Raw genomic sequence first — 21,957 nt, forward strand, 5'->3', positions numbered from 1 at the left:
GGTGTTATTTTAGTACAACTACAGTATTTAATTTGAGGATACATGTGGACCAGAAGGAAGAACCAAGACCTAATGTTTTTCCTCTTGATCAAATAATTAAATTTGAAATTCAAAAAAAAAATCTAGCTTGTTGTAAAACTGTATCCAATTGGGAAGAGAGAACTGCCTGGAAAATCTCTCCCAGGCAAGGGGCCATCCTTCTTCTACACCACCCACCTCAAGGCCCGTCCACTTTGGGTATCACATGAGCAGTCCTTGGCCCTGCGTTATCCTTCCCTTCCAGAATATGTCCATCATACCTTTACTGAAGAGCATTCTACAGGTGTGTTTCATTTCTTTCAGTCCTGAGAGTCCCACCACCGGTTGCCGCTGAGCCATGGCTGAAGGAGAAATCACCACCTTCTCAGCCCTGACAGAGAGATTTAATCTGCCTCCAGGAAACTACAAGAAGCCCAAACTGCTCTACTGCAGCAACGGGGGCCACTTCTTGAGGATCCTTCCAGATGGCACAGTGGATGGGACAAGGGACAGGAGTGACCAGCACAGTAAGCAGCTATTTAAATTGCACCCACACTTTTCTGTGTCTTCCGTAGTCCGGCATGGGAAGACGGCAGGGACTGGGAAAAGATACCCACTTTCCAAGGCTCTTGTAGGCAGAATGCATTCAGAAGTGAGATAACATACATGTACAAAGGGGCTGGTCTTTGGAAGACAGGGAGCTGTGGGTTACCGCTTAGCTGATTGCATCTTATTGCAAGCTTTTGGAGGAATCCTCTGTTGACCTGACATAACCTATGCTAGGGTTCAATCACTACACACACACACACACACACACACACACACACACACACACACACACACACACCATCCCTTTCTATAACCTAACAGAAGATCAGGCTCTCAAGCCAGACAAGGGCCTGGTCATCCCTGGTGGAAAGAACCTAATGGTCAGGGACAGGAAATCTTGCACAAAACTATGGGCTCAATTTCAAGTTAACAGACTCTCCAGGTGATGTCTCCACTGGGCTTGATTTGAGAATCCCCATCTCCAACCATAGCTTAACACATCATAAATTATGCAGCTTTCCTGCAGAGCATTGTGCAGATGTGGCTGTGGTATGCAGAAGGGGTCAAATGATTCTCCAGACACTAATGGAGCCAGAGATGGGAGCCATAGAGTGAGAGGCTGATGATTCTGGGCTTCCCCAGCAGTGGCTTTCAGACAAGGTTGATAAATGGAGGTGTGGCTTAGGGAAAATAATCTACCTGACCAGTACTTCTAGTGCATGAGTGCCTGTGTGTGTGTGTGTGTGTGTGTGTGTGTGTGTGTGTGTGTGTGTGTGTGTGTGTGTGTGATATTAGGTGTCTGCTTTCTATAAGAGTCAGAGATTCTCTGAGTACCACTAGGGTATTAGATGCTGTAGGGAAGTCAAAAGCCAGATCTGCTCCCTGAGTAGAGGAGCAGCAATCTCTAGAGCCAAACATGCTGCAAGCAGAGAGACACAGGAAATCACAGGTGGAAAGAAGGCTTGGGACTGGCTTGAAAATGGGATGCAAATTGCTGATGTGCTGACTTATGCTAGATGTTGGATTATACCCCGTGTAAGCAACAAACATCACAGACTCAGTGCAATGATGGCTTCTGAGATGCTCCTTTGTTCAGTCTCAGATGCATATGTGATGGGTGTGGGCATTGTCCCTTTTTCCCCCAGAAAGGTGAGTGCTAGGGCTTGCCACTGGTGCAGGCTTATGATTTGGGGGCTTCCTACATGTTTTCCATTCTATGAAAAATAAGAACCCAGAACAAGCTAAAAATAGAAGTTCTAGAACATTAAAAATAACCAAGTTTAGGCTGAGTCTGTGTCCCAGTTGGTAGAGTGCTTGCCTAGCATAGGAGGCCTTACTAAATATAAACTGGATATGGTGTCATGCATCTATAATCTCAGAACTCGGGAATTGGAGGAAAGAATAATCCAAGGCAATGCCATCCTACAGCTACACGGTTTGAGCAGGGCTTAGAATAAAGACCCTGTCTCACAAATGAACTTAGGTTTTAGTTCATTGTACCAGGCATGGTATACAACACATGTGTCCACCCACACAACCCAGGGAAACAAGCTTTAATTTCTCCGAGTTTTAAATGTCTACTAAGTCCTATCGATTTTCTGAACTAATGGGGGATATTCCAGTCCCCAAGATCCAAACCAAAGGTGATCGTGGTGACGTTTCTTGAGGTTTTCTTGGTTCTTAAAAACCTTAAGCTTCTGGGTAACAAGAGGCTATAGTTACTGGGTTTCTGGACAAATGTCATGTGCCTTCACTCTGATCATTCTATCATTAGCAGTATAGGATGTTTCTGGGTACATAACACTGGGACAGCTTGTGGTGGGACTTAGCTACTGGGCTGTCAGAAACCCTGGGAACTCAGCATAGCTCAGTAGCAGAGCTGTAAGGAAGTATGTGCCCAAGGGATGCTGGGATATTTGCTGTGTGAACTTGGTGAGAATACTGATTACTGGTTTCTTGGGGGAGTTAAATGAAATAATATAGTAACTGTACTTGGCACGGTGCCTGCCAGGGTAACAGTTCAGCACATGCTGACCAATATTGCTGCTACCTCCCAAGTCTCCAGACTTACTGTGGTGTATGGACATACAATGAGATACTAAGGCACTTCTCTTGGCCCACAAAGGGCTGGAGCCTGAATTCAGGCTCCTCTGCCAGCAGTTCTATGGGCTTATTGTTTGCTTACTCTGGAACTAAGAACAAGGGCCAAGGGGATGGTCCTAAGGTAAATAGCCAGCAATCTGCCCTGTACCTGTTGAAACTATAATGGACAATCCACATGCCCTCTGCAGTCAGGGCCCTGGAATGCTGGTGCTCATGACCTACTCTGTTGCTTTCTAACCAGACAATTGATATTCTCTCTGTTCTCATGAAGTGCTCTGCTAAAGAGGCTTTACGTTGTCCAGTCAGCGATTCTTCTAGTCCCCAGAGGCCTCACTCTGTGTCCCTCCCATTACCAGCCTGCCACAGAGGGCCTCCTGGGCAGGGGTGATCTCCCTGAGTGTGGATCTGTCGCCATCTTCTGCCCAGCAATGGCACTGCCATTTTGAACCTCAGGCCTCAGAGGCAGAAGCAACTTTGGGCAGTTTGGAGTGGAGACCCTGGAGAGCCACAACACACACACACACACACACACACACACACACACACACACACACTGCCAAATGGAAGTTGTAATTTTTTTATTTTTTACTTATTTTATTTATTTATTTATTTATTTATTTATTTATTTATTTATTTTGGTTTTTTGAGACAGGGTTTCTCTGTGTAGGCCTGGCTGCCCTGGAACTTACTCTGTAGACCTGGTTGGCCTAGAACTCAGAGATCCGCCTGCTCTGCCTCCTGAGTGCTGGGGTTAAATAAAGGTGTGTGTCAGTCACTATAGCCCAGATTGGAAGTTCTATTCTTTAATTGATCTGAGCATGGCAGGCAGAGCCGCATCTCAAAGTTTTCTGAAGGAAAAGCACCCCTAAAAGTCAGGCAGATATTTAGGTAAATCACAGACACCACAAGATAGAGCTTGCCTCAGAGCCTAGCGAGACAAAAAGTTCATTCCTTTCGTAGCTTCTCTTTGTCCTCAATGAGTTGATGTGCTGTACACAGAGTGAGGAAATTATCCAAATTTCTCTGTCTTACCCTTGGGAGAAATAGTTTCCAGGTACCTTATCCATGGTATTAAACTCTAAAGGATGCTGTGCACTGGAGATCCCAAAATAGTTGTAAGTAAAATGTCTCTACCAGATTCCTGTAGAGAGGGGAGGCAGAGCTTGTGCCTTCACCAAGGCTTGGGCCACAGCTCTGGGCAATTGTCCCTATATCAGATAAACACTAGTTACAATGTCATAGTGTCCACGATAGAGTCAGACACAGTGTGGGCTACCCCTGGGGATGCAGCTTGTGAGAAGATTGCCCATCTAAATTCCCTGGGACAAAACCACAGCCTGCCCAGGCCCTAGCCCAGAAAGCCCTTCCCAGGTAGATATGTGACTGTGAGAGAGTCTAGGGAGAGCCATGGGATCAGGGGAAGACGATCAGTTCCATGTTGGACACGGAGTATGGGAAGGATGCTACAGATCTGTACACTCTTCCTTGCAGCTACACTTCTGCAATTCCTTATGAGGTTGTTTACTGGGCTTCTCCCCTGCAGGCCCCCCAAGGACAAGGACATTGCTCTTGATGTTCAACACTGCAACTTTTGTGTTCAGCATATTGCCTGCCACCTTGGTTCAATGCCCAGTAAACATTCGTTTGATGAGTGACTGACTGACTTGTATTGTTGGCAGATAAATTTCAACCCAACAATATCACAAGAAATGTCTGTCAAGCACTGATAAGTGCCAGGCCCTTCACAGAAGGTCATTTCCACCCAACAACAATCCTCTGAGGTCACTAGTCAATGTTGCGCTGAAAACCCTAAAGTGAACAGGGTGTGACCGGCCCCTCACAGGGACAGTTTGTGGAGCCTAGCCCTTCTGTTCTAATACTAAGACCATTCCCTGAGGATACCACCACCACCCTTATACTATCAACATGACAGACAGCATTTTCACTCCACAAACTAAATACAATCGCATACTTATCCTATCATGAGGCACAGACAGGCAAGGGCAGGTTGATGTTCCCTGACTGTATTTACCACATCTGTGACACCTTATGGCAGTTACGTTTCCTCTATGCGTCTAAGTTTTCTTGTTTTAGAAATAAGAATGTGAACAGTTCTTTATCACTTATGAAAAGTGGGAATGTGAAATGTGATATTTCTAAGAGTGCTCAGCATACTGCCAGGCAACTAAATGTTCAAAACAGTGCCAGTCTCCAGGGTCACTATCGTCCTCTTCCTTGGGCTCACTGTGCCTCCTCATCCAACCATCTGACAGCTGGCCATTAAATAAATCTTAAGCTTGTTCACGGAACTGCTGGTGACTTTACATCCCAGCTTCTCCAAGACTGTCCCAATTGGAGCTCCTGACAACGGATGTAGAGCCACAGCCTACCCAGGCCCTAACCCAGTAAGCCCTGCCCATCTCAATTCCCTGGGACAAAACCACAGCCTGCCCAGGCCCTAGCCCAGCAAGCCCTTCCCATCTAACTTCTCTGGGACAGAAGCCACTAGAGCCAAGGCAAAGAGTTCTATGCTTGTCTGCTCTTCCTGCCAGAGTTTCCTCTCTGGAGAAGGCATGTCAGCTCTTACTCTTCAGTAAGATCATCAGCTAGAACAGCAGCTGTAGAGGAATGGCACACTCCTCAGAATCCCTAAGCTTCAGCCTCCTCATGGCGCCTACAGCCCCTAGCATCCCCAGCACATAGGAAGGAAGCTGTGGGGGAGGGGGATGCTCGGCATCACTCACCACACAGATGGAAATGTTCTTCAACAGAGTGTGTGCCAATCAAATATTTATAAATCTAGCCACATCCTAAAGGCACCAGGGGAGTTTGCTGGTCCAAAGGATCTTACTGCATTGCCCTGGATCCAGGCAGACCACACTGCAGTGAAATCCCTCCTTGTATACTGTTTGGGGGCAGTCCAGGCTTCCATTGTCTAGTCAGATGGGAGTCCACATTTAATGGTAAAGGCATTCTATTCCCCACCAGCTTGGATTCCAAGACAGGACAGCTTTCCAAAGAACCACGTTGGGGAGGTCTGGACCCTGCTGCCATAGCCAGAGAGACAGGCAGGGCTATAGAGAGGAATGTCCTCCCAACAGGATACTCCTGCCTGCCATATGTGCTATATCAGCCTCTTGGGTCCCTGAGTCTAACTCAAGACCCCTTGTTTGATTATAGAGGGATTTTTCTGGAGAAACTAAAGTATACATATGAAAACACACACATATGTATCAGTCTATCTCTGAACTAAATAAAAAGGTTTCCTGATTTTTTTTCCAGATGTTAAAAGACAAGACACCTTTACAAATGTTAGCAAAAGTCTTTTCCATATGTATGCATACACATACACACACACACACACACACACACACACACACACAGAGAGAGAGAGAGAGAGAGAGAGAGAGAGAGAGAGAGAGAGACATTTAAAACCACTGGAATTTTCCCCCACTAGTCTGTTTTTCCCCTCCTCTGTCTTTAATGTTTTGCAAAGACTGGTTTGTGGTTACACTTTAATTATAAACTCCACTGACATAAAACAACCTGGCTGAGTTCTGAATGAGGCTGACCTCACTTTGAGTAAACACAACCAAGGACGGGAAGTCTCCAACCCAGAATAAACTGGGCACGTAATCTCTGTGGCCTCTCTCTGGGCAGCAGGCATAAAGGGCAGGCCATGCCACACACAAGCAAGGCCCTCCTCTTTGGCTTCCTAGCCCAAGATACCAGCTGTCACCTTCACTGTAAAAGTCCTAGTGCAGGACAGGGGTGGACATGGGGTGTCCCAGAGCTCACTGCTCTTGGCACTAGACATCTTGGATTCTTTTCCCTTCATTCTGCTCTAGAAAGTAAGGGATCAAAGCACCTCTCCATGAACAAGCTACTGTTATGACCTCATGGAAGGTTATGGTCACAGAAAAGAAAGCAGAAGCCAACTATTCCTCAGTACAAGGCAAGAGTATCCAGTGGAGGCTGGTAGAGCCCATGGAAAGTGCTGGGCTCCTCTTCAAGAAGGAGCTGTAAGCATGCAGACCTCAGCATGATGAACAGTGAGCACGCAACATAGGAGCATGGGCCTCTAGGGTGATTTTGTACATTTCAGGCTGATATTTATGTTTTGTATGTTCAAACCAGCACCCTCCAGCATCCAGGCTTAGCACAAATGAGTCCCGGGTTCAATGTCCAGCCCTGAAACCCAACCCAGAAACAAAATAAAGCACATGAAGGTACAACCCTGCATTCTATCAGGACATTTGCAGTCACAGATCCACCAAACAGCCAGAGATGGTGCCTCATGCTTGCCATTCCAGCACTTGGGAACCTGAGGCAGAAGAATCACTACAAGTACCAGGTCAGCCTGAGCTACACATTTTCACTTAGAAAAAAAAAAAATACCACCCAAGCCTTTCCCAACTCTCTTCAAGTCAATTTTTATACGGCTCTGAATTTCCTATCTACCACTAGAGTACCTTTAGAAAGTTGTTTCCTGTTCTGCTAAAACAAAATTTGCTGTCTCCATTTCAGACCAGAGTTAAAGGAAGTACTCAACTAACTACCAACTTGGTTTTCCATTAATAAGCAACTTAGGATGTCCAGGGCTGCTGTCCTTCCTGTTTCTAGCCATCTGGGTCTCCCTCCCAGTGAGGCTGTCATTCTCTGCTCAGGGAGTTTACCTGGTGGAGGGTGTTTATTATGAAGAAGTTGGGGCTTTTGTGACCCTACATCATATCCTGCACCCCCACCCCTGGTACTTCTAGGTCTTAAGAACACTCACCTCTTATGGATCCCTGTGTTCAAGCCTGGGCTGAGTAACAGACCACCAAAGAGGTCACCAGGAAAAAGATTGAGTCTTGGGGCCAGCAAGGTGACTTGGTGGGTAAAGCATTTGCTTGCAAATCAAAAACCCAAGTTTGTTTTGTTTTACAGAGAGCGCATATAAAGGTTTTGGAAGGAGAGAACTGACTCCAAAAAGTTGTCCTCTGACCTCCATGCTCACATCATAACACGCATGCAACCTTCCACACACACTTCATATACACACAATAAGGACATCATAGCATGTATGCAACCTTCCACACACACTTCATATACACACAATAAGGACATCATAGATATATGCAACCTTCCACACACACTTCATATACACACAATAAGGACATCATAGCATGTATGCAACCTTCCACACACACTTCATATACACACAGTAAGGAAAGAAGAAAGGGGAGAAGAAAGAAGGAAGAAACGAAGGAAGGCAAGAAGGAAAAGGATGAGAGTCCTGAGTAACTCTGAGGGTCTGCCCATTGACTAGGAAGAGAGCTTTAAAACATTGCCAGCCCTGGAAGGCACAAAGAATTGTGGGAGATGGGAGATGGTGACTATTTGATGAAAACTGCATAATAGCTCATGTGTGTGTAGTAAAACACAAAAACATGCACTAGATACAGACCAAGGACCACCAAATGCCATCAAGCCAGGACCCAGAGATGGTTGCAGAAACAGAGAGAGAATAATGATGAATGAGACCCTCTATCTATGGGTCCCCAGTCCTCTGCACCTTCTCAGTCTCCCTAGGGCAGCTTCTGGACACACCTGGCTGGTATCTAGTAAGTTTTACATTTTACACACATCTGTTCATGAGCTATACATGCTAGCTCGTGCTTACAAATTTCTCAGCAAGGATTTACTTATTTCCCTACAATTTCTTTGCTGTATGTCATCTGCTTTGATCTAGAAGAACAAAGGCAGGAAGACAACAGAGAAAGGGACAGAGTAACAGAATGGGAGGGTGTAACATTTAATTGTACTTTTACACTTTTATCTACTTTTGCCTTCAAACAAGGGGCCTCTGTTATCAAGCTGCTGAGCCATAGGTTTGTTTGTCTGTCTTCACAGTCCTGTGTAAGTCCTGGATGCATGAAGTACCTCAGGCACTAAGCACTAACTTTGGCACACATGGGTGGGTGGAAGGCACTGTGTGGCTTTCAGCCCTTGCCCTGCTCTGCTACAGGAGGAAGGAACGTGCTGTGTGGCCAGCCCCTGCCTCTTTCTGTGGTCACACTTGCTGCTCCCTTGAGTGTTCCCTGCAGCCAGCAGCTGCAAGGGTGTAGGTCTGCAGAACTAGAATGGAGTCCCCACAGGAGGTTGGACACCCAGTCACAGACATGAGTGGTGTAGGCTGGGTGTTGTGCCTTCCTGCCAGCCCTGCTCACAGAAATACATGTATAGGAAACACAGCCAGAAAGAAACCCAGCGAAAATGAGCTATGAAACTTGGACATCCTGGAGAAATAATATTTATAGAGGAAACTCTTGAGCCGACTCTCACCAGCATACCATCCCTGGCTGAGGGCTGAAGTCATGTGCTAGGTAGGTCCTGGCTTTGTTTACCTCTGGGAGACCTTTCCAAGGCCATGATGGGATTTCACAGAAGGAAAGAACTTGCCCTCACCTAGCCCTGCAGCAAGAGACAGAGTGGAAAATGAAATGCTTTAAAAAGAAACAAACCTTCCTCACGGAGCGTGGTGGCACAAGCCTGTAATTTTAGTATACTTGGGCAATAGAGGCAAGAGGATTGAGAGATCAGGGTCATCTTTGTCTACACAGCAAATTTGAAACCAGCCTGGGCTACAAGAAACCCTATCTCAAAAAAACCAACCAAACAAACAAACAAACAAACAAAACAAAAACTAATCTACTATGGGATCCTGAGATTGAACTATTGTCACTAGTTTGCATGGCAGAGACTTTTTCCCACTGAGACATCTCACTGGCCCTTATAATTTTTCTTCATAAGGTTGTACAAACATCTCTACTATTTTTGATTTTCAAAATAGAACCACCCAGGCTCTTAACCATGATTCTCCAATCTCCACCTCAACCCCTGTCCAGGCCTTAGGCTCTACTAATCTACTCACTGTATTTATGTATTTGCTTATTCTGGGCTTTTCATGCAACTGCAATCACAGACTTATCTATGTCATAGCATGCACTACAACTGCATTCCTATTTTCCATATATACCATGCCATTCTGTTCCCCGGATCGTCACTAGCATACTCAGCCACATGCTTCATAGACTATCAGATCTGGAGAGAATTTGACAGACACAGAACCTAAACACCATCATTGTGCCTAAGATGGATTAAGTAACCTGGCCAAGACTACCCCATTAGTCTATCCCAAAGTTGGGGGCAGAGGCCAGCATCAAGCCTTATCCATCTCATCTTGACCCCATTAACTCCAGAGAATGTGTTGGGAGCACAATTCAAAGCCCACAGCTTCTTGAGGATTGGCTTGGAAGAACCATCTTTGCCAACATTAGCCTGGTGACAGTCATTCAACAGATACCAGCTGGACACAGTGGTACCCCCAGTACGCGGACACACTGGGGACCCAAGGAGTCAATACAAGACAGAGGAAATTCCTTCCCTTCCTTTCTTTCTGCTTCCTGGATAAAGCTTTAAGTAGTAAGATAATCACATGCTGAATGTATGGAAGGAAATAGCAAGTGAGTGAGAAAGGAGGACATGGGCACTAGGGAGGCATGGGCAGGGGACAGGGAAGGGAAGACAGGACACGCTGGAAGACTGTCACAGACACTGGAGCAGGCTTCTCTGAGAAGATATTTAGGCAGAGACCTGAAGGAGGAAGAAAGCAAACCTTATAAACATCTGGAGGAAAGTGCCAGACTGGGCATAGGATGTACAAGGATCCTTAGGTATTAAAAGAGTTTGGTGAGGGCTGGGGAGATGGCTCAATCAGGAAAATGCTTGCCATGCCAACACGAGGATGCAGGATCCATTCCCAAAATGCACGTGAAAAAGCTGGGTATAATAATGCATGCTTATAATCCCAGTGCTAGGGATGGCAGCAACAGGCAGGTTCCTAGGCTCTCTGGCCAGCCTAGCATAATCAGTGAGTTCCAGGCCAACTGAGAGACCCTATCTCAAAAAACAAGGTGGATAGATCCCGAGGAACAGCATCCATGATTGTTCTCTTATCCTCACTCTCTCTCACACACACACACACACACACACACACACACACACACCACGAACTAAGAGTTACACAGGTGTAGCAGAGTGAGCCAGTTTAGGCAGGAGAGAGCAGCTCCTGGATGCCCTCTGGCCTAATGTCTCATGACATACTCTCAGACATGACCAAAAGTAGGGAGATCAGTAGGAATGGAAGTCAGTGGCTCCCAGCTCACTTCCTGTAATTTCAATAAACTCTGCTCACCACAGGAAACTGGGGGAGTCTTGAGTCTCTACAGCAGACTTCCGAGGATGGAGAGGTGCATCTTCTAAGGGTGATGTAACTTGTGTCGCTCTTGTGTGAATTGGAGGATGAGGAAAGCAGAGGGGAAGGGGAAACACAGCACATCTGTCAGGATGTGGCCAACCATAGGATCCAGGCAGCTACAGAATGGAGCACAGGGCAACTAGCAAAAAGAACAAGCTAGAGGGTAGAGAGATGGCTCAGCAATTAAGAGCACTGGCTGCTCTCCCACAGGACCTGAGTTCAATTCCTAGCACGCACAGGGCAGCTCACAACTGGCTGTAACTCCAGTCCCAGAGGTTCTGATTCCATCTTCTGGCCTCCAAGATCACTGCACACAAGTGGCACACAGACACACATGCAGGGCAAACACTCATATACTTAAAATTGCAAGCAAAAAAAAAAAAAGTTAGCTCTTTTTGTCACTGACAGTTGTTAATGACAACTGTGTAAACAGAATGCTGACACTGTTACAGAGGGGAACCTATGTGCTTGGCAATCCATGCATATGCTCTCTGTAGAAAAACACACATGTACCACCTCTAGGAGTGGCTTTCTGTGTGCTTCCATCTCCCAGGATGAAGCTTATGTCCAGGAAGAGGGGACCAGCATCTCAGCCACTGAAGCTGCATACCCATCACTGTACTTAGGGAGGGTGGGAGGGGTCTAGATGAACCCATAGAGAAATCTTTTAAGTCCATTGCCCTCCAACCCAGCCTTGCTTATTGGGCTACCATCCTAGTCCTGATTTCATTACAGATAGAAATTCAGTTACACATACCTCTTAACTATATTTTTCAGGTCACAATCTTGTCCCCTGTCTGGGCCATGGCCACCACCAACCTACTTTCTATACTTATTCTGGCCCTCTCACTCCAAGTCAGAGTGACAGCTGTGACAGTCTAGAGACTAAAGAAATTGTCCAGAAGAGTCCAGAATTAGTTCTAGCTCCCAAGGGTGAACCATTAACGCACCTCACTTCTTAGGTGAACATGCAAAATAATAATTATCTATTGGGCATTGATGTACATCCATCACTACCCAAGGCACCTTGAGAGGATCACATGGTGTGTCTCAAGTGACTCACAATCCTTGCCTGCAATCTAAGGTGTCTCAGTGTGGGTTCCAGGACATTGGAGGATATTTCGCACATGCTCGGCCTCTTCCCACTAGTGCCAGTAGCCTTCTTCACCCCCTCAAGTTGTAGGACACAGACAATCTCCAGACTTTTCCAGGTATCCCCTGTGAAAGAAAATGGCCCCTAGTTAAGAGCATTGCTCTTGTCCATGCATTTATTGGTAAATGGGAAACTCCTTCCCCTTCCTGATCACTTCCTCTCTGGATGGCCAGAGGTTGAGGGGTTCACTGAATTTCACTGTGGGTGAGTCCTGACTCCCTGGAACTCTCTCCTCTCTAGGAAAAGAACACTTTCTGGGTTTAAAACATTAATGAGTTGCCATCATGTCCCTCTCTACTTTGAAAGTGTCCCTATCCAGCAGGGTGACAGCTAAAGCTGTTGCCTCTGCCTGCTGTAGAGTACTCCAAGAACTCTGGGGTAGCAGAATCAGGGAAACCAGTATCACCTCTCCCTGTAATCATTTCCCCTCAGGTGACAGAGGGTGAGGACAGAGGAACTGGGCTGGTTTGCACAAGGTAGATGGGCTAGCAAGCTAGCCTTTGTCACTCTTATCCTCAGGAATGTAACTCCCCATGAACAGCTCTCCCTGGAGCAGAAAGGAAAGGGAACTACCCTTTTGATTCATGGTGGGGCAGGGCGGGGGAGGGGGGCTCATCCTCCGGGCACTACAAAACGAATAAGCAGAATTTTCCATGGCCAACTGTTCTGGCTGCGGGGCTATAGGCAAAAGTGTGGTGTTTGTTGACTTTCGCTTGTGTTATTTTCATTCCAGTTCAGCTGCAGCTGAGTGCGGAAAGCGCGGGCGAAGTGTATATAAAGGGTACAGAGACAGGCCAGTACTTGGCCATGGACACGGATGGCCTTTTATACGGCTCAGTAAGTATGAGGCTGACGCCTCCAGACTCAGCCAAGGCTTGAGGTTTCCAGAAGTCTTGTTACATGGAGTGATGCAAATGAAACACCATCAATTAGTCTTTGTTTGTTATTTTTTCCAGTGAGATTCCTACCCTCCACCTTGCTTTATTTTAGGCACAAACATAAAAGAGTTTCTTGTGGTATTCTCTCAAAATACTCCAATTATCATACAGGCAGAGAGGAAACGATGATTGGTACTTTGGTAATTTGTCAGGCACTCATTTCAGAATTCCTAATCCTACGTTATTCATTCAAATCAAAAAAAAAAAAAAAGTTTCTTGAGTTAAGTGAGAACTGTGTGTCTCTTAATGGTCTACCTGTGTGTGGGGTATTATTCTTTTGTTTAAAAAGAAGAAAAGAGAAATATTGAGACAGACATATTGACTATAAGTTTATTATAAGGCCCGGTAGAATGGGGAGACTAAGAAGAGGAACAGGGTAATGGCTGACCGCCATGGCCGGTCGCCATAGAGAGAAAGCGGGGAAACAGAGAGAGGGGACAGAGAGCAGGAACAGGGGGAGAGAGAGAGAGACAGACAGACAGAGAGAGAAAGAGAGGAGTAAAGGGGCAGGAGCCTATCTTTTAAGGGGTCCTCTGCACCTGCGTGCAGACTTCTTTCCCATGGAACCTTGGGCTGACCAGGGTATTGCCTGAGTGGATTCCACCAGGTAACAGGGGCAGGCCAGCATAATGCCTGAACCTTTCATGGGGAAGCACCTGTGTGTGCAGAAACACCTAAGGGCCAGAGAACAACCTTGGATATCAGTCCTCAGGTGCTGTCGACCTTAGGAAAGAAAAAGACAGGGTCCCTCACTAGCCTGGGACTCGCCAAGTAGACTAGGTTGACTAGCTAGAAAACCCCAGGGTCTCCGTGTCTCCCAATACCCAATGCTAAGACAAACATACACCACCAAGCCTGACTTGATTTTTTTAATGTAGGTACTGGAAACTGCAGTCAGGTTTATTGAGTATGTTCCTTCTCCCATCTCTTAAAGGTTTTTTAAAAATCAAAATCAAACTTAGTTTTAACATTTAGTTAGTAGTTTAATGTTAAAATATTAGATAGTATTAGAATTTGAAGATAATCTCTTCTGTTTCAGGATCACCTAAAACGTTAAAACCAACTTGCCATGCTTTGGATTCAGTGATTCCTTCTGTGTATCTGAGCACTTACAGAATCTTGTGTGTAATTTGTGACCCAATACTTCCCTTTTGGGAAGACGGTACCTACTAAAAAGGCAGGTTTAGTCTGGCATGGCCTTCGTGGTATCAAATTGCCAAACCAGAATAGGCACAAGAAACATGCTGGGTGCAAACACAGTGCAGCTCTCCTACTGCCCACTAGAGGGCAGAAGATGGAATGCTATCATGGGAAAGGACTTCAGGTGATTGGAGTTGGGCAGTGACTGCTGCACAGGAAATGAACTTCAAGGCAGTTCTTCCCATCACCCATCAAATCAGTCAACCAAACGCCGTCTTAGACTCTCAAATGAAGCTTGTGACTAGCCTACTCTAGCAAGTTGTTTGTCCACTGTGATCCTTGTCTATAGCAACAGACAGTTCCTACTCACATGGAACTTGCTCCCCAGCTTCTGGCACCTGGGAGACATGATGCTGGTGACCCCTCTAAGACAATCAGCTTGTGAGCCCCACATACTCACAATGTATTAGAGATTGTGGCAAGGTTTTAGGCTTTTTCCATTTGAAGTTAATTTTGACATTTATTCTAATATTTTACGCTTACAGACAAATGTTGAGGGAGCACTGTCTAAAACCAGTGTTCCCAAGGCTCCAGAAAAAAACCTTCTCCTACATCAACCATGGCCATCATTGTAGCTCACCCAAATAAGACCTTAGCATGTCCTAAGAATCTTTGCATATACCAGATTGACAAAGAAACATTCTACCATAGCTAAAAGCTCTGTCTCATGCTCTGAGCAAATTTTAGGAAATTCATCCATTCTAATTCAGATTTGTGGTATGTGTAGAAAGGATATTTGTATTTTGCAAAATGTAGTTTGAAACACTGTATAACAAAATATTAATATAGTTAGCTACAGGGGTAGTAAGTGGGTAGGTTTATAATACACTAACAGCTTCTGGCATTTTACAAATTTTCCACAATGAGTGCATGTCACCTGAGTAACTGGGGGAAAGCCTGGAAAACACTAAATATAAAAATAGAAACAACCACAACAATAGGCATGAATCAAGAGCTGAGGAACATGTCCCCTGTACTATGCCAAGTGTATAGTGAGTCCACACAAAGCCTGGCTGGCAGATGCAGTACCTCTGAGATGGCTGGCCACCTAAGCCATGACTCAGCCACTCTGCACATGGGCTGCCCCAGTGAGACCAAGAGCAACAGGGGGGACCAGGACCATCCTCACCTTCATCACTGAACATAGTCCTGACACCCACTGAGGGCCATCATGGGGTGATCCTTCTACAGGATCATGACAACCCACTCGGTCTAAAACCACCTCCTTCCTTCTGTTTCTACAATGTGGCCCAGGACCAGTGTCTGGACCAAGTTCCTCCAGGACAGAGTCATTCAATTAAATACTATATTTATATCCTTTTTTGTTCCAGAAGGATCCACAATGTCTCACCCAGGTGTCATTTCCCTTGACTATAAATGAATAAGAAGCTGGAAACTTCCTGTTGCATAGCTCCTTGCTAATAAAAGCTAACTCTGGGGCCGGGATGTAGCTTAGTGGTAAACTGTTTGCTTAGCAGGAATCTGGCTCCTACCCAAGCAGGAAGAAAAAAGAATCCCGTTTACCCATTCACTAGGTAGCGAGCAGCCATCATCTGCAAAGCTGTGTCTAAGGGGAGATACGAGGCCATAAAGGCTAACAAGATGCCACCTCTATGTTTGGTAGGTCTTATACCCTAATAAAATAAACATGTCCATTTTTAAGGAACAATGAATGATCTGATTTAAAACCATGAGAGAGGAAATCACAACTCAACTGTGGTTGAAGAGAGTCCATAAGGATCATATGACTTGGAAAAAGGCACAGTCCGATACGGCAGGTCATCAAAAGGACAGTGTATATATAGCATAAGAGTTTCCACATAGTTGTCTTAAATTCAAATTGAGTATGTGCATTCCAGAATCTGTCCCAATGGAAATTTGAAACACTGACTTCTTTCCCTTTTAATAGAATTGCAGGTAAAAATATCAGCTAACAGACATTTTCCAAGGAACCACAGTATTGATATGTTTGGGCTATTTCAGTAAGTCTACAGCTGTACTGGGTTCTACTGTGAGGAGGGAACTTTATCCTTCCAATGATCAACTTGCCATAGACATCTTCCATTGTATTACCACAATAGCCAATACTTCAAACCCCACCCTCAAAATAGGACTTTATATTCATTCAACTGACTCCTAATGGTAAAGTCCTAGAAGGGATCATGTATCAAAAATAATACATGTTTTAGGGCTGGAGGAGCTTACCTAGCATGTGGGATTAAGTTCAATTCCCAGTACTGGAAAAAAGAAGAGAGAGGGAAACAAAAAGAGAGGAGTAGAGAGACACAGAGAGAAGGGTGTTTCAGATTTTGATACCTACAATCAAGCCATACTCAGAAAGTTATCCTAACAAATGACTAATATGTTAACTTCACTTTTCCTTGGTAGGAATAATGAATATACTTTCATTAGTTTATTGCCCAACAATAACAGCAGATAAGGCGGTGATGCCCACCTTTAATCCCAGCACTCAAGAGGCTGAAGCAGGTAGATATCTGAGTTCAAGGCCAGCCTCGTCTACAAAGCAAGTTCCAGGACAGCCAGGGCTGTAAGACAGGGAAACCCTATCTTTAAAAAAAAAAAAGGCAAATAAATAGACTACAACCTTGATAGATTATGAATCTATATCCATAGAGCCTTATACATACTGCATGTATATGAAGGGACAGGGGAGGGTATTTATGAACTGTTAACAGTTGTCTAGAGGTAGGAACATAGTTTTGTGGTAGAACATTTGCCTGGAACATACAAAGTCCTGCATTTAATCTCTGGCACTGTCCCAACCAACCAATCAACCAACAAATGCCCATAGTTGCCTATGTGGAGGTGACGGGCCTTGTGTTTCTTCCTTTTTAAACTAAAGCTGTGATTTAATTTGATTTTTACTTTATTACATATGTATTACTGGTTGTGGTTCAGGAGGCAGAACAGGGAGAGATGTGTGCCATGGCACAAGTGTAAAGGACAGATGACAACTGGTGGTAGCTGATTCTCTTCTTCCACCACTTGGGTCCTTGGATTCAAACTCAAGTGGTTAGATTTAGTGGCAAGTACTTTTATCTGCTGAGCCATCATCTCGTGGCTCCCTTGTGGTACAATTCATGACCTGGCTAGATGACTCCATGGGTGAAGGAAGTAGCTATCAAGCCTGAAAACTTGAATTTGATCCCCAGGACCCACATGCAGACCTGACTCACACAAACTGTCTTCTGACCCCACACATGAGTGGGTAACGTGAGTGTACTTATGTACATGGGCACACACGCATGCACACACATATATTCACATGTGCACACACTCACACACACGATAAAAAAATGTAGAGTATAACTCTTCTCACAAAGAACAAAAACAACTAAAATAAGTAAGGTTATTTTCTGTTTTTCTAAGTGACCAGGTATGGTGCACAAACCCATGGAAGGCAGGTAGAAGAGGATCAGGAGTTCAAAGCCTGTCTCAAAACAGCAACCGAAATGCACTGAGGCTCCAGTGTGCATCTTTATGTGCAAAGCAAATTTTACACAAGTATTCGTGTTCAGAACAATACTGAGGCAAAAATCATAGCCTTTTAGTGGAAATCACCAGTGCAGAAAGGAATTTGAGATTTTCATGCAGATAGTGAACAAAAGAGGAACCCTATTTCAAACCAGTCACTAACTGTTCTGCCCCGCTTTGGTTTTTATCCTTTTAGCAGACACCAAATGAAGAATGCCTGTTCCTGGAAAGGCTGGAAGAAAACCATTACAACACTTATACATCCAAGAAGCACGCAGAGAAGAACTGGTTTGTGGGCCTCAAGAAAAACGGGAGCTGCAAGCGTGGTCCTCGGACTCACTATGGCCAGAAAGCAATCTTGTTTCTCCCCCTGCCTGTATCTTCTGACTAGAGGGGTCTGTCTGGGTGCTCCCTATTTTGGTTGACCCTAAAATGTTCCCTTGACCATTGGCTGCGCTAACTCCCAGCCCACAGAGCCTGAATTTGTAAGCAGTGCTTCTAAATAGCCAGTTCACTTTTCTGCTGAGCCCTTTCCCTGCCAGCACAGTTTGGAACAGAAGGGCCAAATTGCTTCTATGGGGCCAACTGGCTGGTCAGTCTAGGTCTGGGTTTGGATATCCAGTTGCCTCAGGCCACCTGCTGCAGGCTGGACCTCATGACACAAAGATGGGACCATGTGAAGCATTCAGAGGGGTCTGAGAAGTTGGTCCTTGGTAGTTCCATGCTCTTTCTCCTACTGAGTAAGCCCTGGTTTGAGTACCCCAGGCACCTAGCAAGTCTACCCTTCCCCCTACCAGCACCCCACAAAATATTAGTAAAGCAGCTGATAGTGAGACTGGAGGAATTCCATGATAGAGACAGAAACCCCACCCCCATGCACAAACAGGACTTAAAACCAAAAGGAGTGGTATTTCCATGGACATCTTAGAAGCATGGGATCTCAGCATAGAGTAAGAAAGCAAGGCTCATCCCAGCAGTCATTACCAAGTTACCAAGGAAACACTACAGTCAGGATGAGCCCCGGAAATGGTTTCAGCACAGTGATGTAAGGTCAGGAGAGTGGGTGTAGGAGCAGTGAGAAAGGGAGAGCACTTCGAGCTGTGGCTGCTAGCCTCTAACAAGAAAGACGTTAGACGTTAGGAGAAGGAAAGAAAAAGGGAAGCATGACACGGTGTGCTTGGCCACCAAGAGGCAGGGGCTTTGGAGTCCCTGTATGATGGCCCCCAAATTGTACATCACACAGATCATCTGAGGATTCGGTTTGAATATAAACCCTGATTTGACAGGGCTGGTGTGGGAGTTCTATGTTTTGAAAGGGCTCCCAGGTCCTGCAGATGCTGCTGGCTTCCCCACCAGGTTTTCAAGAGCAGCAAATGTTATTCAAACAAAGGTTGCTTAAACCTCACCCTCTTCTGCCTCCACTGCCTGGATATCCCCGAACATTCAGGCAGTGTCCATGGTAATTAAGCATGGTTTTAAGGCACTTTGGTCCAGTGCCTATAAAATGCCCACTTAGAAGATATAGAAAGCACACTTCAAAAAAAAGTGTTAAACTTCACCAACAGCTTCTCCCAAGAGACCATTTCTGTTACCATTATTTCTCCAAACAGGCCTCCTCTTAAAGTAAACTTGGCCCAAGTGGCCAGCAAATGAGAAACACTATTCATCTCTGGTATATGACACAAATACCACGCCATTTCGATATACTGTGAGATTTTATGCTTCATTCCATTTCATATAGCTTGAAGGAATTAAATGGATTCACATTCAGCCAGAGACTGATAATAACTGCTTAGGAGTTATACACTGCTAAGTTATCTAACACGATACATTTACTCATGAGGCTTTTCTTCTTTGTCTTCTACTGTGCTTTACAAATGGGTATCTAGGGGCTGGTGAGGTGGCTTAGTGCTTCAGAGCGCACACTGCTCCAGCAAAGGATAGGAGTTCAGTTACCACTCACATCCCTATGCTCACACCTGGTTTGGTGCCCCCTTCTGGCCTCCAGGGGTACTGCATGCACATGTACAAATCCACATTCAGACATGCACACAATTTTTTTTTTTCATCTAAAGCAATGATATGGTGGCTGTGGATTAGAACCAATGACAGTGTTCACTTGTTTGATAAAGATCTAAAGGAATTATATTCCCTGGGGTGGAAAAGTCCTTCTAACTATACTGTCATATTTAGGATGGGAGACAGGTGATGAAACGCTGAGAGTTCAAAATGCTAATGGAGGAACTGAACTGAGTTATTTGACAACGTGGTTAATAATAGCGTTCAGCCAGGTGTGGTGGTGCACACCTTTAATCTCAGTACTCAGGAGGATGTCTGTAAGACTGAGTCCAACCTGGTCTACACTGCAATTTCTAGGACAGCCAGGGGTATATAGAGAGACCCTGTCTTTAAAAAAAAAAAAATAGTAATAACCATAACAATGTTCTGCTTTTTTAGAATAAGATGATTCATGACTCTTTTTTTAGTCTATAACTTGGATAATATGATTCTGTTTGTTTTAGTAAATCTCAGGCACACTTGAAATGATACAGTATGATTTACCATGTCTTCGTATGACGATTTAAAGATTTGGCCAGTAAAAGTGTACAGAGAAGAAATCTATGACATTTAGAATAGTTATTAGTTTTTATTATATAAACCAAACTCAAGTATAACATTGGCCGAGCAAATTAAAAACCACTGCACATTGATGAGACAGCGTCTGTGACTTCAGAGAATGAAAGCACGGCTGTACATTGTGGCCTTAACAATCAACAAAGGCACCATCTATGTATTTGCTCAATAGATACTGCAGGCCCAGTGTGTGTCAGGCATTGGATAGTGGCCCCTGAGGACCATATCTGTCTAGTATCCTCTCCCTGGGCATATATTTATAAAGAGAGAAGCTGTGGATTCATTTCTTTCAGTCAACTAAAAACCCAGACTACACAGATTCTTACTGAATCAATGAGTCAATAGTACATTTTAGAAGCTCCCGATGGTAGTAACCTCCAACAAAGTGATAGGGGGCAAGCTTAACAAAGTAAACCCAGGACTTTCAATATTAGCCCTTTGTCTGCCTCACAGAGGTGGATTAGTTTCAAATCAGGAAAAGAGCTATCGGATCTTGCAGAAAGGGAGCAGTAAGCCCGTGCCTGTGCTGTTTGGAACATTGACTTGGGAACATTCGGTTGTGCACTCTCTTCCATAAACTAAGTCTCAAAGCCATCTGCTTGTCACGTGCCTCTCACATGCACTCAGTTCCAAGCTGACGGTGACAAGGCCTCCAACACTCCCTACAAAGTATGAGGAGCATATGGGCTTTTGACAGTAACATACCAGAAACGGAGTTGGGTGTTTCCTCCAATGACCAGCAGTGTGTCCATACAAAAAACTAACTGGTACATCAGCTGCCACTGAAGATGAGGCCCTTGCTTTGCACTAAAGGCAGTGAAGCTCAAGTCCTCAGCTCTGCAGAGAACACTGCCTAAAGTAACCACAGTCCCTGGCTGCAGAGCAGGCTCTGATGAAGATGCCTGACACTGTTTACCCTACCCCCCTACTGTATCACACTCTGCAACTTATAGATATTAATAAACGTTTATGTTAATGGGTGCCATGTCTCGGGTTCTGAGTGTCTCTCTGTGGAAGGACATTGGGCATCTCTGAAGTGACATTGGGCATCCCGGAGAGTCAATTGCATCATTTTCTGCAGTTGACACTAAAGGTGAATGAGAAAAGCTAAGGTAGAAACAGTTTCACCTTGTTTGGAAACAAGGCAATATGAGAGATTTTCTAGGTCTCTGGAAAGGGAATAATCTAGAAACTTAAAAGCACTCTTAACAACTCAAGGACGTTTTCTTCCTTGTACCCAGTGAGATCACATAGCCATTGTCAAGTTGACAGGCTTCTGCTTAGGCAAAGATATTATGAACTGGAAAATTAAGGATTTACTCAAAATTTTAGGTCAATGACAAAGGACTTTGTCTTAAGATGTGTTGTGAGAATTAAGAACATGCACTCTGTTGCCTAGCATATCACAGAGTTAATGCTCTCAAGTGCTGTCTCTCTCTTAAATTCTCTCTCTCTCTCTCTCTCTCTCTCTCTCTCTCTCTCTCTCTCTCTCTCTCTCTCTCCATCCCTCCCTCCTTCCTCTCTCTCATGCACATGGACCACCTAAAAAAATAAATGGGCAAGGC

General features: G+C 44.9%; 1 protein-coding gene across 2 annotated transcripts; it reads left to right on the plus strand.

Annotated features, from left to right (window-relative positions):
- The first annotated feature begins 376 nt into the window (after nucleotides 1–376).
- Nucleotides 377–18,149, plus strand: Fgf1 (fibroblast growth factor 1). 2 transcript variants are annotated; one of them, XM_035439050.1, is made up of 3 exons: nucleotides 377–545; nucleotides 12,859–12,962; nucleotides 17,955–18,149. In XM_035439050.1, the coding sequence occupies exons 1-3, from the start codon at nucleotides 377–379 to the stop codon at nucleotides 18,147–18,149; spliced, it is 468 nt and encodes a 155-aa protein (XP_035294941.1). The 2 variants fall into 2 exon arrangements, with proteins under 2 accessions (XP_035294941.1, XP_035294942.1); XM_035439051.1 differs by having other exon boundaries at nucleotides 17,958–18,149.
- The last annotated feature ends 3,808 nt before the right edge of the window (nucleotides 18,150–21,957 follow it).

The sequence above is a fragment of the Cricetulus griseus genome, chromosome 2 (assembly GCF_003668045.3).
Source record: "Cricetulus griseus strain 17A/GY chromosome 2, alternate assembly CriGri-PICRH-1.0, whole genome shotgun sequence".
Taxonomy (NCBI): Eukaryota; Metazoa; Chordata; class Mammalia; order Rodentia; family Cricetidae; genus Cricetulus; species Cricetulus griseus.

What these genes read in the sequence shown, in the direction of transcription:
- Fgf1 (XM_035439050.1), top strand. Translation starts at nt 377, where the DNA reads ATGGCTGAAGGAGAAATCACCACCTTCTCAGCCCTGACAGAGAGATTT. An exon ending in GGACAGGAGTGACCAGCACA is followed by an intron (nt 546 to 12,858) that starts GTAAGCAGCTAT and finishes TTTTCATTCCAG; the next exon opens with TTCAGCTGCAGCTGAGTGCG. An exon ending in ATGGCCTTTTATACGGCTCA is followed by an intron (nt 12,963 to 17,954) that starts GTAAGTATGAGG and finishes TTATCCTTTTAG; the next exon opens with CAGACACCAAATGAAGAATG.